This window comes from Argentina anserina, chromosome 2 (assembly GCF_933775445.1).
Source record: "Argentina anserina chromosome 2, drPotAnse1.1, whole genome shotgun sequence".
In the NCBI taxonomy this organism is placed as follows: domain Eukaryota; kingdom Viridiplantae; phylum Streptophyta; class Magnoliopsida; order Rosales; family Rosaceae; genus Argentina; species Argentina anserina.
In genome coordinates, this window is record NC_065873.1 from 10,942,454 (window position 1) to 10,957,464 (window position 15,011).

At 35.5% G+C, this 15,011-nt stretch overlaps 2 protein-coding genes across 4 annotated transcripts; one reads left to right on the top strand and one right to left on the bottom strand.

The window, feature by feature from the left end:
* Positions 1 to 2,432: 2,432 nt before the first annotated feature.
* LOC126785376 (potassium transporter 7-like) lies at positions 2,433 to 10,797 on the top strand. Its single transcript, XM_050511043.1, has 10 exons — positions 2,433 to 2,819; positions 3,202 to 3,430; positions 3,525 to 3,773; positions 3,925 to 3,975; positions 4,453 to 4,713; positions 6,088 to 6,140; positions 6,253 to 6,367; positions 7,498 to 7,752; positions 8,556 to 9,078; positions 9,846 to 10,797. The coding sequence occupies exons 1-10, from the start codon at positions 2,535 to 2,537 to the stop codon at positions 10,384 to 10,386; spliced, it is 2,562 nt and encodes an 853-aa protein (XP_050367000.1). The 5' UTR covers positions 2,433 to 2,534; the 3' UTR covers positions 10,387 to 10,797.
* Positions 10,798 to 11,071: 274 nt separating this feature from the next.
* LOC126785377 (uncharacterized membrane protein At4g09580-like) lies at positions 11,072 to 14,423 on the bottom strand. Of its 3 annotated transcripts, none has more exons than XM_050511045.1 (4): positions 13,711 to 14,423; positions 13,463 to 13,633; positions 11,355 to 11,493; positions 11,072 to 11,244 (listed from the first exon to the last, which is right to left on the bottom strand). In XM_050511045.1, exons 1-3 carry the CDS (start codon positions 14,254 to 14,256, stop codon positions 11,362 to 11,364), a joined length of 849 nt encoding a protein of 282 aa, XP_050367002.1. In that variant the 5' UTR covers positions 14,257 to 14,423; the 3' UTR covers positions 11,072 to 11,244; positions 11,355 to 11,361. The 3 variants fall into 3 exon arrangements, with proteins under 3 accessions (XP_050367002.1, XP_050367003.1, XP_050367001.1); XM_050511046.1 differs by having other exon boundaries at positions 11,351 to 11,493; XM_050511044.1 differs by having other exon boundaries at positions 11,072 to 11,493.
* Between the last annotated feature and the right edge of the window lie 588 nt (positions 14,424 to 15,011).

The window sequence follows — 15,011 nt, forward strand, 5'->3', positions numbered from 1 at the left end:
GAAATTCATCCTTCATCATATTTTCGATCCAAAGCAAGTAGCCTAGGATATCCATTCACTTGGAATAAACCATGTAGGAATATTTCAAAGTGTAACTCTATGATCTTCATGTTTTATTTCATTTTTCTTTGTTCTTGTTCTTGGATGATTTTCTGTTTTTAGTTTGTTAAAGTTATTTCGATCTTGTCTATGAGATAGTTGTGACTTTGGAATTGTGTAATGATATAAAGTTTTCGATTTCTATTCAATGATTTTAGGTTTTATGTCATGAGTTTCTGCCTATGTTTTTGATTAATTTTCGGTGTGTTCTTATATTGCATGTGTAATTGATACAAGTAGTTGATGTTGCATATGTTAATCATTCAAAGACGAGTATGATACAAGTAGTTAATTAATTATTTGTTCTTTGTTATCTCATTGATTATTTGCTTAAGTTTGGCGTGGATGGTGCTTTGAACATGTTAATCTCCTCATGTGATATGTAATTGCATGATGCATTAGTGTATTAGATTTCATTGCAAGACAAGTAGTTGAGCTCGAATGTGTTAAATATCTATGCATTAGGAACTAGGTAGGAACTTGATACATGATCAAACTTAAATTGAACTAAGATACCTACGGCATGAACATGATTGAAAATAGATTTTGATAGCTTTGTTCTTACATGATTTGTTTGGTGATTGGTTATGTGTTAGTTGATTGATCACATGTATATAGTAGTTTATGTTTTATATTTTCTGTTTTTATGTCCAATCCGATCCTATATCAAGATCTTTTATCCTTTTGTGAATTTGTTGTTAAGTGTTTGTAATTCTTTTTGCCCTAGTTGGATCTCCGGTTTGTGAACGATACCCTCTTGCTTTATACTACTAACGATGCTTACATGATTAATATTGATGTCGAGTAATCGAACCGATCAATATAGTAATTTCACAAGGGCACCATAACCTTTTAAAACTCTCTCTATTTTCTTTTGGCGACACTTTTTCCTTTTTCCCTTTTCTCTCTCTTCCCTCACACTATCAGAGGGAGAATGAGATGAACAACCTTGATCATTCCCAAAAACCAAAAACCCAGCCGCCGCCACCGCTTCTCCGGCCGGCGTATGTTTCTGATTGACTTCAACTTGTGCTTGAATCACTTCCGAGTACTTTAGAGGCGTGGTGTTTCATTAACAAATATCATTTAGTCATTTGAGTGAGATTTGATTTGATTTGTTTATTCATTATGTCCCTCACATCTAATTCTTATTATCAACTACATTTATTTTAATTATAAGTTTTTTAATTAACACAATTAATTTAAAATTTGATGATTAATACAATTAACTTTAAATTTGATGATTTATACATTAATTTTATTTTTTGTTAATTAGTACAATTAAGTTTAACGTTTATGGATTAGTAAAATTAATTTTAATTTTGATGATTAATACAATTAATTTAATTTTAATTTATATGATTCATACAATTAATTTTAATTTTAATTAGTTAATACAATAAATTATTATTGTCATGATTAAAAATATGAATGGATTAAAGAAAATAATCCATCTATATATATATAGACATATTGTAGGGTTGATATATATGACAACACACTTGAGTGATTATTCTTTTTTTTTTTTAAATAATTCGACATAAGATATAGATGAATTCGCAATGTTATTGCTTCATTTCTTTTTATTCATTTCAAATATAGTTGAAAGATAAAATTAAGAAACAATAATACGTTCAATTAAATATGTAATAAAATGTCGAAACTAATTTTTTAATTATGAAAATAACATATTTAAATAAATGGATTAAAGAAAATAATCCATCTATATATATAGAGAGATATTTTAGGGTTGATAGATATGACAACACACTATTAATTATTCTTTTTTTTTTAAATTATTTAACATAAGAATTAGATGAATTCGCAATGTTATTGCTTTATTTCTTTTTATTTACGTTAAATATAGTTGAATGAGAAAATTAAGAAGCAATAATACGTTCAATTTAAATATGTAATAAAATGTCGAAACTAATTTTTTAATTATGAAAATAACATATTTAAATAAATAGATTAAAGAAAATAATCCATCTATATATATAGAGAGAGATATTGTAGGATTGATATATATGACAACACACTATTGATTATTCTTTCTTTTAAATTATTCGACATAAGATTTAGATGAATTTACAATGTTATTGCTTTATTTCTTTTTATTCACGTCAAATATAGTTGAATGAGAAAATTAAAAAACAATAATATGTTTAATTAAAATATGTAATAAAATGTCGAAATTAATTTTTTAATTATGAAAATAACATATTTAAATAAAATAAAATTTAATACAAAATTATATTATTTAAATATATAATAATTTATTTTTGCCTTTATGTTATGTTGGAGATAGTTTTATAGAAAATTATATAAATAGAAGAGGGTTGAAGGTGTGTTGAGGAGTAAAATCAGTGAAACCCACAGAAAAGATTCCCCAGATTTCGAAATCAATCACAGTGTTTATTGGCGCGTCGGCATTGATGGTGAGCGACGCGGAGGAAGCCGGCGGTGAGATGAACGGCGGAGCAGCAGGATCCGTGGACTCCATCGAATCCCGCTGGGTGTTTCAGGACGACTCCGAGATCGATGAAGACGGCGACGAGGACGACGACGCAGACGAGGACCGTCGCCGCACCTTCATGGATTCCGAAGACGACGAAGACGACGATAATGCCGAGCAGAGGCTTATACGCACCGGCCCTCGCATCGATTCCTTTGATGTCGAAGCCCTCGAGGTCCCCAGCGCTCTCCGTCACGAATACGAGGTCCCTCTGCTTCATTATCATCTCAGTGATTTTTTTTTGTAATTTTTATTTAATTTTTCTGTGTGATATATATATGTTGACATTAGCCAACTGAAACTAGTTGAAAGTAGTCTCATAATTTATTATAGTGATACCATAATGGGATCGGCGTCGAGGATTTTCTGATATCTCTCTACATTTAAGGCCAGTTGTTTGTTAGTTTCAGTTAGGCCATGTCTTTGATAGATTTCATTTTCGCTCTGTAGTTGTCTATATATCTGTGGTAACTGGTGAAATTATGCAGGGTTCTGTTTTCGGAATTTTAATAATTTTTTAAAACGTGTTTCGTTGAATGGAGCAGAGATGTTAGTGAAATTTTTCTAAAAAGAATATTTAATTGCAGGATTACAGTCTTGGAAGGAAGTTAGCAATTGCGTTCCAGACCCTTGGGGTTGTATTTGGTGATGTTGGAACGAGTCCGTTGTATACCTTCAGTGTGATGTTTAGCAAGGCGCCTATTAATGGAAATGAAGATGTTCTGGGTGCGTTGTCGCTAGTCCTATACACGTTGATATTGATTCCTTTGCTGAAGTACGTTCTGGTTGTCCTTTGGGCTAATGATGATGGTGAAGGTAAGCTGCATTTGTCACACTCTCTCTCTAAACCTGTGGTGTATATAGTCAAATTACATCTTTGCTCAAATTATTATATTTTCTACTGTTCCAGGTGGTACTTTTGCTTTGTACTCATTGATCTGCCGACATGCTAAGGTCAGTCTTCTTCCAAATCAGCTTCCATCAGATGCCCGCATATCAAGCTTCAGGCTAAAGGTGCCATCTCCTGAACTTGAGAGATCTTTGAAGATAAAAGAAAGGCTTGAGGCTTCAGTGACTCTGAAGAAGCTTCTTCTAATGTTGGTGCTTGCTGGTACTTCTATGGTGATAGCTGATGGCGTTGTTACACCAGCAATGTCAGGTATTTGTGCAGTTAATGTTTTTTTTCTTATGGAAGAATTACTTGTGTGGTTTTGGAAGACATGTTCCTTATGGGGGTGTTTCACATGATTATTTTAATCCTTTCTGTCACCCGTTATCAGAATTTCATTTACTTGTTTTTCTCAATGCAGTAGTTTCAGCTGTAAGTGGCCTAAAGATTGGAGTAGAGGCAATTAAGCAAGGTATTGTTTAATCTGTGAAGCTAGTCTAAAAACTTACTGCGTGTATGAATTTCTGTTTTGCTTTACCTATTTTTTATCTGCGTTTGTATATGGTTGGCATATTGATGATTAGATTTTTCTCTGTATGGTACTAGATAGTTTGAGTTTCCTAAGAGATGGTATAGCTTACAGGGTGCCTAACATACACCTTTCATACTTCAGAATAAATACATATTTTATTCTTACTGAGATAAGACTTTGATTTGTTGAACTTGGTACGATGAACTGCTTGGTATGATGCACGGATATATGTTTGACTTTGCCTATGACTACTGCTGATCATGAATATTTGTACGATGAACTTGGCAGTTAAATATTTGTTTCAAAGTCTCTCTCTCTCTCTCTCACTCTTTCATCTCTTCATTCTAAATCTAATTGAGCTGCTGAAATCAACCACCATCTTACGCTTTTAGTTCCCTTTTTTGGCTTTGGGTGCAGATCAAGTGGTGATGATTTCAGTTGCGTTTCTTATAATCTTGTTCAGTGTACAGAAATTTGGGACAAGTAAAGTGGGACTTGTTGTAGGCCCTGCCTTATTCATATGGTTCTGTTCCCTTGGGTGTATTGGTATTTACAACATTGTTCAATATGACAGCAGTGTCTTGAGGGCCTTCAATCCTGTACACATCTATTACTTCTTCAAGAGGAACTCAACTAAGGCCTGGTATTCTCTGGGGGGTTGTCTTCTATGCGCAACAGGTAACAAATGTTGGAATTTTTGCTCGTGGATGGTTTGGTTACTTTTTTTTTCTCTGCCTGTCAAATATGCAACCTTGAAGCCAATTGTAAATGTTGTTTACACATTTGTAATGCAGATTCAATTGTTACATTTTAGATTATGAAAGAGTGACATGATTTCTTTAGGGGAGATTTTGCACTCCACTTTTTTTTGGTTTTTCATAGCTGGTAATTTAATGTTGCTTAATATAAAAAATTTCACATAGTTGGATAAACAATAATGGTGTCTGAAAATTAGTTAAAAAATTAAATGGACAGGATGTCCTTTTGTTGGGTTTCCAACCCAGAAATTTTCTTTCAAAGACAGATGTCTGAGACAAATGTCTTAATGGTATTTTATAGATTAAACTATGGATAAGTAATTCATGGATCACTAAGTTAGAGCTGCCTACCAATCTAAAAGTAAATGATAATCCCTTGGCTCAGTGAAAACCAACATTGGTTAAAATGTTAGCACTCCCAAGTTAAGCAACCCTAGCCCGTTATAATTTTCAAATATTCTCATTTGAACATGATAATATCCCACATATTTAGAGATCTTGACGAAAATGATTCAACCTGTATCAAATAGGCTGTAATAATGTGTCTAAAAACGAAAAAGACTTATTATAGAAGTGCCTCTCATTGTTGTTTTGGTATTGTTGGAAGAGGTGAAATAATAATTTTTGAAATGTTAACTATCACTCTGTTGTGTTTTTGGCTCATTGATACAATTTGGAACTGTAGGATTCATTAGGCAAATCTGAGTTTAGAATAGAAAGAGGACAGCACTGCAGCTTTTCTATAAGCTCTAGGAAAGTTGGTCTTTTAGGATTCTATTAGGATTTGTATAATAGACTTGGTCTATTAGGTTTAGGAGTCCAAAACCATGTTGTATCAGCAACCCCTATTGATATAAATAGGAGCTGTAGGGGGTTTTCTAAGGATAAGGCAGAGAGCACAGAAAACCGGGAGCTAAGGGTGATAGAGAGATCTAGAAAGGGCTGGGAGTAGCATAGGGATTCTAATAAGTGCTTGTAATCAAGTTGTTATTCTCCATAGTGCTAGTGATTCTCAGGAGAGGTCACACAGAGGACGTAGGCATTGCTGAATCTCTATAAAATTCTGTGTGGGCTGTGTTTCTGTTTTCAAGTTCATCTTTTAGCTTTGCTTATATCATAAATTACCTAGTCAAAGATCCAGGGGAGTCTACACAACACACTCACAGGAGGTGAAATAATGGTGGTAACATACTTCTATACAGATATTATTCATGTTTTTTATTCCTGTATTATAGACGTGTAGTAATGCCATCGACTTTAACACGTGTTACTGATGGCATGTAGCATGTTTCAGGTTCTGAGGCTATGTTCGCAGATCTTTGCTACTTTTCAGTGCGATCAGTCCAGGTAAAGAATAAGAAATTGAGAACTAATTATTTTCTGGTGATTCATCAGAATTGGAGCCGTGGTGGTTTCTTGCTTATTACTACATCTTTGATTTACTGGGTTTTTTTTACAGCTCACATTTGTATGCCTTGTTTTGCCCTGCCTTATGTTGGGATATCTGGGTCAAGCTGCATACCTTATGGAGAATCCCAGTGGGGCTGATCAAGCTTTCTTTTCTTCAATTCCTGGTAAGCTCCATTGGATTGTTTTGTTGACTTTCGTATTTTCAGGTGTTGGTACCTGTTTCATTTAGTGGTTTGATATTTTGTTAACTATCGATCATAAAAAATATATCAGTAGAGCATCTCAAACAGCTTCTCTATAATTTCTCTATTATAGAGAAGCAAAACTCAAAATCTCCATAACTTTCTCCAACTCCAACAACTTCTCTATTTTAAAGAATTCCGTATTAATTGCAACAATAAATTATTTCACTACCCTACTTACTACATTAATAAATAATCTTTTACTTTAATAAAATTTACCTTTCTTATTCTTGAATTCGTGTCTACCATAACAACACAACACCAATAAATACACCAATTTCAAACACCTGGCGTCAGTTGGTCCATGAATTTGCAGCTCTCAAGAGAAGTAATTTTATTTTTCAAAAAAAAAAAAAAAGAATGACATTGCGTCAAGCGGAGAGCTGCCAGAGAGACGATTTTCATATATTTTAAGGTTGAAGAAGAGCAGAGCCATTTCAATGTGAGAGAGAATGACCTTAGGATTCGATGCTTTTTGGAGGCGCAAATTCATCTCTAAGTTTGAATTAAGAATGACCTATGACGGGTATATGCAAATGCGAACACCTAATCTACCATCACAGCTCCGATCCATCTCCGACCAACCTTTCCTGGAATCAAGCAACCTACAATTTCCGGAACTGCAACGGGAACGGTCCAATATAGAAATCACCAGTCATCCCATCTTTTTTTCCAATAAGCAACAGCTCCGACAGGCTTCTTTATCTCTCTCATTCTTCGTCCTCGATTTTGGTGACAGGACTGAGGTGGAGTGTCCTTTAATAACCAGTTTGAGTTCTTGGGAGTACGTGAAAAATTTATGACAATTCCATTGGCAAAATTATGCAGTTTGCTGCAAATTTAGAGAATGACTCATTCTCTTTCCTCAAAATCTCTATAGAGAATGTGATGCAGAAGCTGTTGGGGTGAAAAAAAGCCTAACATTCTCCACATTCTCATTTTCTCTAACATTCTCCACATGCTCATATTATCTTTCTGCGTGAAGTCTGAACATTGTTTACATGCATATGTGATGGATGAATATATAATTAGTGAGGTTTCTTTGGCTGCAGGTAGTGCTTTTTGGCCTGTGTTCCTCATAGCTATTGTTGCTGCATTGATTGCTAGTCGTGCAATGACTACAGCCACATTTTCATGCATAAAACAATCAATGGCACTTGGCTGTTTCCCTCGTCTTAAAATCATACATACTTCCCGGAAATTTATGGGGCAGATCTATATCCCTGTTGTAAATTGGTTTTTGCTGGTGGTTTCCCTGGTGTCTATCTGCTCTATTTCAAGCATTGATGAGATCGGAAATGCATATGGTAATACTTGTTATGCTCCAGATTATTTTATCCCTTGTTTTTTGTTTTATGTTAATGTGCTGGGTTAGTCTAGAAAACTTCCATAAATAAACTTTTTGCATAAACATAACTATTTAGTTGTGTATAAAATCTGAGTACATTTTTTGCATTGGCTCACTTATTAGAAACTACGGCATTTTCCACACTTGGCCATCTTGTTATTGTATTTTGGTTCAATTATTAAGTGTATTTGCATAATGTCTTATTACTTGGTAGTTGGTACCTTGGGTATGTTATTTTTCTGGTTTGAATTGCCCCTATTGTCTTTGTTTTTAATGAACTGCTTTGTTTTTTGCTTGTACTTTCTCAGTGTTTTGCTTACAAAATTTGTGGTACTATACAATAAATCACATGTTGGTCTCCTTAAGAGTTCAGAAATCACTGCGTATCATCAGCCCCATTGCTAAATTGAATTGCTGCTGTCACTTGAGAAATGATGATTTGTTAATGTTTTAGCATAACGTATTAAAAACTGTTAGGACTGTCTGAGGATTTCTTGTCCTTCATTGCACCGTGACCTCTTTTCTAAAAGGAGTTGCTATATATTCACGAGCCCTTTATTCCCTTCCTTAAAGGGGAACAATTTCTAGGTCTGTTTTGTATTTTTTTAATATTTAACCAATACTATGTCTTGTGAAATTACATACAGGCGTTTTGATAATATACTTAAGAATTTATATCAATTAATTTTTCTTGTATGTATACAGATGAACTTGCATACATAATATATACTGTATAATGATAATGATTCTTTTGTTCTACAGGCATTGCTGAGTTAGGAGTGATGATGATGACAACCATCTTAGTAACACTTGTTATGCTTCTTATCTGGCAGATAAACATTATTATCGTGCTTATTTTCTTAGTAATTTTCCTGGGGTTGGAATTGACATTTTTCTCATCAGTTCTCTGGAGTGTGGGAGATGGAAGTTGGATAATTTTGGTCTTTGCTATTATCATGTTCTTCATAATGTTTATATGGAACTACGGAAGCAAGCTTAAGTATGAAACTGAAGTAAAGCAAAAGCTGTCAATGGATTTAATGCGGCATTTGGGTTCTAATCTTGGGACTATCAGAGCTCCAGGAATTGGCTTACTTTATAATGAGCTAGTAAAGGGTATACCAGCAATCTTTGGCCATTTTCTGACCACTCTTCCTGCAGTCCACTCAATGGTCATATTTGTATGTATAAAATATGTACCAGTTCCTGTAGTTCCTCAAAGTGAAAGGTTCCTATTTCGGCGTGTCTGCCCAAAAAGCTACCACATATTTCGTTGCATTGCCAGGTAACATGCCAAACGTGTGTGACACTTGTGTGAGTTGTGTGGCCAAAAGAGAAGAAAAAAAAAAGAAAATACTGATTGGGTGATTAAGATGTCGGCTTTTGGTAATCTTGTGCAAAATATAGATAGGTATATATGTGAATGTGGGGGTGTGTGTGTGTGTTTCATCCAAAGGATCATCAGTTCCCACTTTCGGAATCCAGTCCATAGTAACTATCAGTTGGGTGTGATCTAAAGGACCATTATCCATGGTATTAGTTGAGTTGGTGATCTAAATTCTACAGGATAGAACATTTGATGTTAGCCTTAGATCATCTTTCTCTTTGGTTTAAGTTATTACCTCTATCCTTTCAAAAAAACAGTTATTACCTTTATCCGTAGTATCAGTTGAGTTGGTGATAGCATTTCTAAAGCATTAACTATTCCACCTTTTGGATTATCCAGTTGTTAGATCAGTTGACATTCATCTACCCATTCGGTTTAAGTTTTAAAATACTATTTAGTTACATAAATTCTAGAGAAAAAAATGAAGGCCTCACTACTTTCTCATATTACATTCAATAGTAAAATATAGGCCAACCCTGATGAATAGTTTTATTATCCTGTCACTGTTTCTTATGAGATGTTCCTAATGTCATGCTGAACCTTAATAACACATGACGGTGATTGCTGGCTCTTTAAGTCAGTATAATTGGTCTTGTGGTGTGGAGATATCATTGATATAAAGTTTTCTCTTTTTTGTTTGATGTCTGATGTTATTACTTCGATAGGTATGGATACAAGGATGTTAGGAAGGAAAGTCACCAGACGTTTGAACAGTTACTAATTGAGAGTCTTGAGAAATTTATTCGCCGGGAAGCTCAGGAGCGGTCATTGGAGAGTGATGGGGATGATGGGGACACAGATTCAGAAGATGAGTCCTCTTCTTTGAGGGTTCTTATTGCTCCCAATTGTAGTGTTTACTCACTTGGTGTTCCTCTCCTGGCTGAGCACAAGGAGTCGAGCAAGCCAATCTCAGAAGCTAGCACATCTGAGGAGGTGAAGTCCGTGCCTCCTACAGACCCTGAAATTTCTGTTGCTGAACAGGGTATTGAGTGGGAACTATCTTTTATTCGCAAGGCAAAAGAATCTGGGGTTGTCTACCTTCTTGGTCATGGGGATATTAGAGCCAGAAAAGATTCCTGGTTTATCAAGAAGTTGATAATAAATTACTTTTATGCCTTCTTGAGGAAAAATTGCAGGAGGGGGATTGCAAATCTGAGTGTGCCTCATTCGCATCTAATGCAGGTTGGCATGACATATATGGTTTGAGGAATGATCGTATTGATCAAAATAAGGCAAGTTTAACTTCTGCAACAGAATTGAAACACAGGCAATTGGAGTTGCAAAAGGTCTAGAAGTTGTGTGCCTTCTGTCACTGCAGCTCACATTTTCACCAGCTTTTGGGATTTTATTGCCTTATTGCCTTCTCGTCTCTTTGGCTCCATCAATCATCAAGGCATATTGCATGGAAATTTTGTTCTGGTGTTCCAATTTTTGCCGTCGTGCATTTGGCCGAGTGTTCTGTAATTACCATGTCAAAGTTTTGTGAATGCGATTTATGACATAATTCCACTCAGGTTATTTGACAAAAAATTGTTGAGTCGGCACTGACATAACTTGTATAGACATGATATGAGATGAATTTCACCAGGGGACTATTATGCGTACATCTTCATCTCCCTTAGATCAAATCACGTTACAGGCAAACGCATCCTTTTCAAAGTTCAGAGGACTTATGTAGAATGCCTGGTTAAAGATGAGTATGACCATTATTCTCACACAACACGCTGAGGCCACTGGAATTACTTGATCGCGAAAATTTCATTTGGTTTGGTTCCCAGACAACTGAGACAAGCTCTATTTAAGGAACGGCAATCACTTCGGCAGTGTTCACAGCACCATTGTCATATAAAGAAGGCAGCAGAATAAAATACAGAATAGTTTACATCCAACATAAGCCAAGAAGATTCTTTGAGCTATGCTATATAATTGGAAGAACATTTTACGAAGATTATCACCGTGACACATGCGTAAGAGCAATGTCATGTTCATATGCACTTTACATATCTTAAAGAGCATCAATTTAACCCCGTAGCAGATGCCTAGTAAAGAATGTTTTCGAGTAGCCTACATCGACAAACAGATACAACCCCTTTAGATACTTGAATAAATACAACAGTTTGCCTATAACATGAGACCAATTTTGGAGAGAATCGTGAAATGGAGTCCTTACCAACCTAACTTTCATTCATAGATCCGCTTTCTTTTCAGTAATGTTGGAAATATAATCACTGAACCAATAAGGAAAAGAACAAACAATGTTTTAAAATCGTAGAGGTCCTTGACTGACTTGAGATCCCCAAGAGCAAGGCCAGCCTGAAAGATAACCAAAGTCAGCATTTATCAATTACTGAATTGAAAATAATAAACAAGAACTTGAGTAGTGAAACACACTTCGTTTAAATTCCACTTTCAACGCATATGAAGATATTACAAACTATGAATAGTGAAGCATGGTGTACCTCGTTTAAATTCCACTTTCGACGCATATGAAGATATTACAAACTATGAAATGAAGCATGGTGTACACCCCCCAAAGTACATTAATATTAATTATTTAAGTATCTGAAATAGACTAGCTTTTTTTTTTCAGGTTAACAACCTTCAGCATGAGCCCTTGATAATATCACCAAACTTTAAGTATCACGTTCAAGAAAAACACAAGAGAGAGTTAACTAGCAGTCTTATTCAAATGGATACATCACACTTGGCAAACATTCCTCATGTAACTACAGAGCATGGATATGCATGATAACAGGCTCAACAGCGGCTTTACTGACAATAAAAAGCTTACTAGAATCCTTAGTTTATCCAGGAAATGTGGTGATTCTGGTGAATAGTGGCTCAATGCATCCAAGGTGGCTACAGGGGAACTTGGCTAGCTATTAGTGAGAGCCCAATAAGAGGCTTTGTTTATATTAGGCCCCTTGGAGTACTAGGGCATGATGTGGGGAAACTGCAGTAGACACAGTGGATAGAGAGAACAAAACCAGAATTTTTCCCAGAATTGCAGGTCAACTACTATAACTGGTGAAAACTGGCTAATGGACCTATATACGCACCCTAGAAGTAATGGGATATGATGTGAGGAAACTCCAGTAGATAAATGGTGGAACTAGTCAACTACCATAGGTGGTTAATAATGGCTCAGTGCCCCAGCTGACTACACGTAGGCTGAAGATCTAAATATTCAAAACATGCTAGGTGACTTGACTCTATTCATCTAACAACTGTATTTGGAAACAACTGAAGAGTAGAGTGCCAGTGGGAAAACATCATGTATTCCCAAAATGATTTAGAATTTATTACATATATCAGCTGTTGGTTCATGCAATATGAATTAGATAAAATTGTCCATAAAAAAAAAGGATACCCTGGGCATATAGAGGATGTGACCATAACAAAAGAGACGAAGAAAAGGGCAAGTCGTCTAAACATTAAAAGCTGATTCAAAATGTGAGTAGAAAAAATATTGCTAAAATTGTGGGTTTGAAATATTTTGTTTTGTTCTCCTTCAAGTTCGTAGTCATGGATTAGTCGGGGTTCCCTTTTCTTTTGTAGAAAGAGACACTGGTGACTTTAACATGTGATTATAATTTCACCAGAACAAAGATAGTGATAATAAATATGGTGTTAATTTTTCCATAACAACGACGAGTATCTAACAAAACCTTGTTTTCAAATTGTTCCTTGATTACTTTACAAGGAGTGTAACAACCATGACTTACCAATGTAAGGTGCACCATTGCATAGTGTCACTACTGGTCATAATATATCTAAGGATTATGTATATTTTACATGTTCCTCAACATAATTCCCAAACCAAAAGGGATACGTGTTTCCCAAAAATAAAAGCCACAAAAAGAAAATAGAAAAGGTGCCATTTGTATCTTTTTTATGATATTTCCCAATAAGCTGTCTTATTTTGTGGTCTTTTAACAAAATACATTTCCAACACATGAGCAGAGAAGTGGTGTACTCAGAATTTTGAATTATAGATGATTGTGGTCCATAGTATCAGGCAAAAAGAACTCATCACCATCAGTTTTCCCCCGACTATATGTTTAGCTACAGTCATAATGGGATTGGTGAGGAATATGCACTCAGCTGACAGCGAAATAGTGAGCACTCAACTAATGACACAAGTAAGTTTGAACTCAAAAACGCAGTAAATCTGATTTGGTAAGGAAAATGAGCACAGGCACCAAACAACAATCAAAGTAGGAGACGAGAAAATAGCTAAAGTTGCAAGGAAAATGAATCAAGTAGCGCGAGAAGGACTTACTCTGACAGTGATATAAGACGCCGGAATAAGACCAATAAAAGTTGCAAGAAAGAAAATGTGGAAGGGTATGTCAACGATGGGGGATGCCAAGTTAATGAAAAGGTTTGGCAACGTTGGAGTTATCCTCAGAAACAGCATATAGTTGAGCAGCTTCGCCTTCCGCTTCGCAATCTGAAAATAATTAAACACACTAAAAAAAACACCAAATTCAAAACCAAGTAGCAGAGAACACAACTCAAAAAGATCACCTCGGCCTGAAAGAACCTCAACTTGTCGGGCCAGAGCCAAGTGACCAAAGGCCTTCCAATTAACTTGGAGAGAAAGAAACACGAACAAGCTCCGGCCGTGGCGTTGAAGACAACCAACACAATCCCTCTGACAACTCCGAAAAGAGCTCCGGCGAGCAACGACATAAATATAGTCCCAGGAATCATGAATGTCTGCATGAAGATGTAAATAGAGCAGTACCCAAGAATGAACTGAGCTGGATAATCCGTGGCGTAACTCCCGACGAGATCTTTGAGCAACCGGAGATCGGAAACGGAACGAGGGAGCTTGAGTCTGCCGTAATCGGCGGGGGGCATGGTTAAGTAGACGCAGAAAAGGCCGGTGGAGAAAATAAAGAAAACAGAGAGAGCGGCGGCGACTTCCCAGCGCGTGAGGGGCAATCTCGACTTGGGTTTTTTTCCGGTGGACCAATCCTCATCTTCTTCGTCATCTTCTGTCTCCTCCACGGCGACTACCTTGGCGTTCTCCTCGTCCCTCACCGCAAGATTTCTCGGAGCCGCCATCATTACGAACAACAAACAACGGCTTCAATTAACGGAATTCAGATTCATATACATCCAAAAATCTCTGATCCACAACTGCAACTGGTTTCAACGATGAGAGAGAGATATGTCTAAGTACACGAGGAAAGTAACAGATCCACCATGGGACGATCAAACACTTTTTCTTTTTTTCTTTCTTTCTTCTTTTTTTTATGAAGGGTCTTTTTTTTCTTTTTTCTTTTTTACTTTTGACAAATTTCCATTACTTGTTCCACTTATTTCCTTACTGACAATGGTCTAAATATCGGTTATCGGCATCGTATCAGTTTTGTAAAATAAGGATATAACGGGGATATATCAAGATATATCGGATTATATCGGATTTATCGTTTTTATTAATTTTTAATTTAAATTTAATATATTTATAAACATATACTTCAAAATATTCAAAATATACCAAATAATATTAACTACTAAGTACTAATTGAACAAAAATAGGTGCACAAAAGATAGATTAAGATATTGATTATGCATTCATGCATTATAAACTCTCTCATAATCAGAATCAAAGTCAAACTCATCTTCTCCATTATCTTCATTCTCATCTTCTAAGATAAAATCATTTTCATAAATCACCTTATGTCTATTTGCGTTGAAATTCCTCAAACGACATCGTCTCCTTAAAAAAAATCACAGAAAAAAAAGTAATGAGAAAAAAAGTCAACGAAAAAAAGTCAACGCAAAAAAGTCACCGAAAAAAAAATCTACGAAAAAAAAAG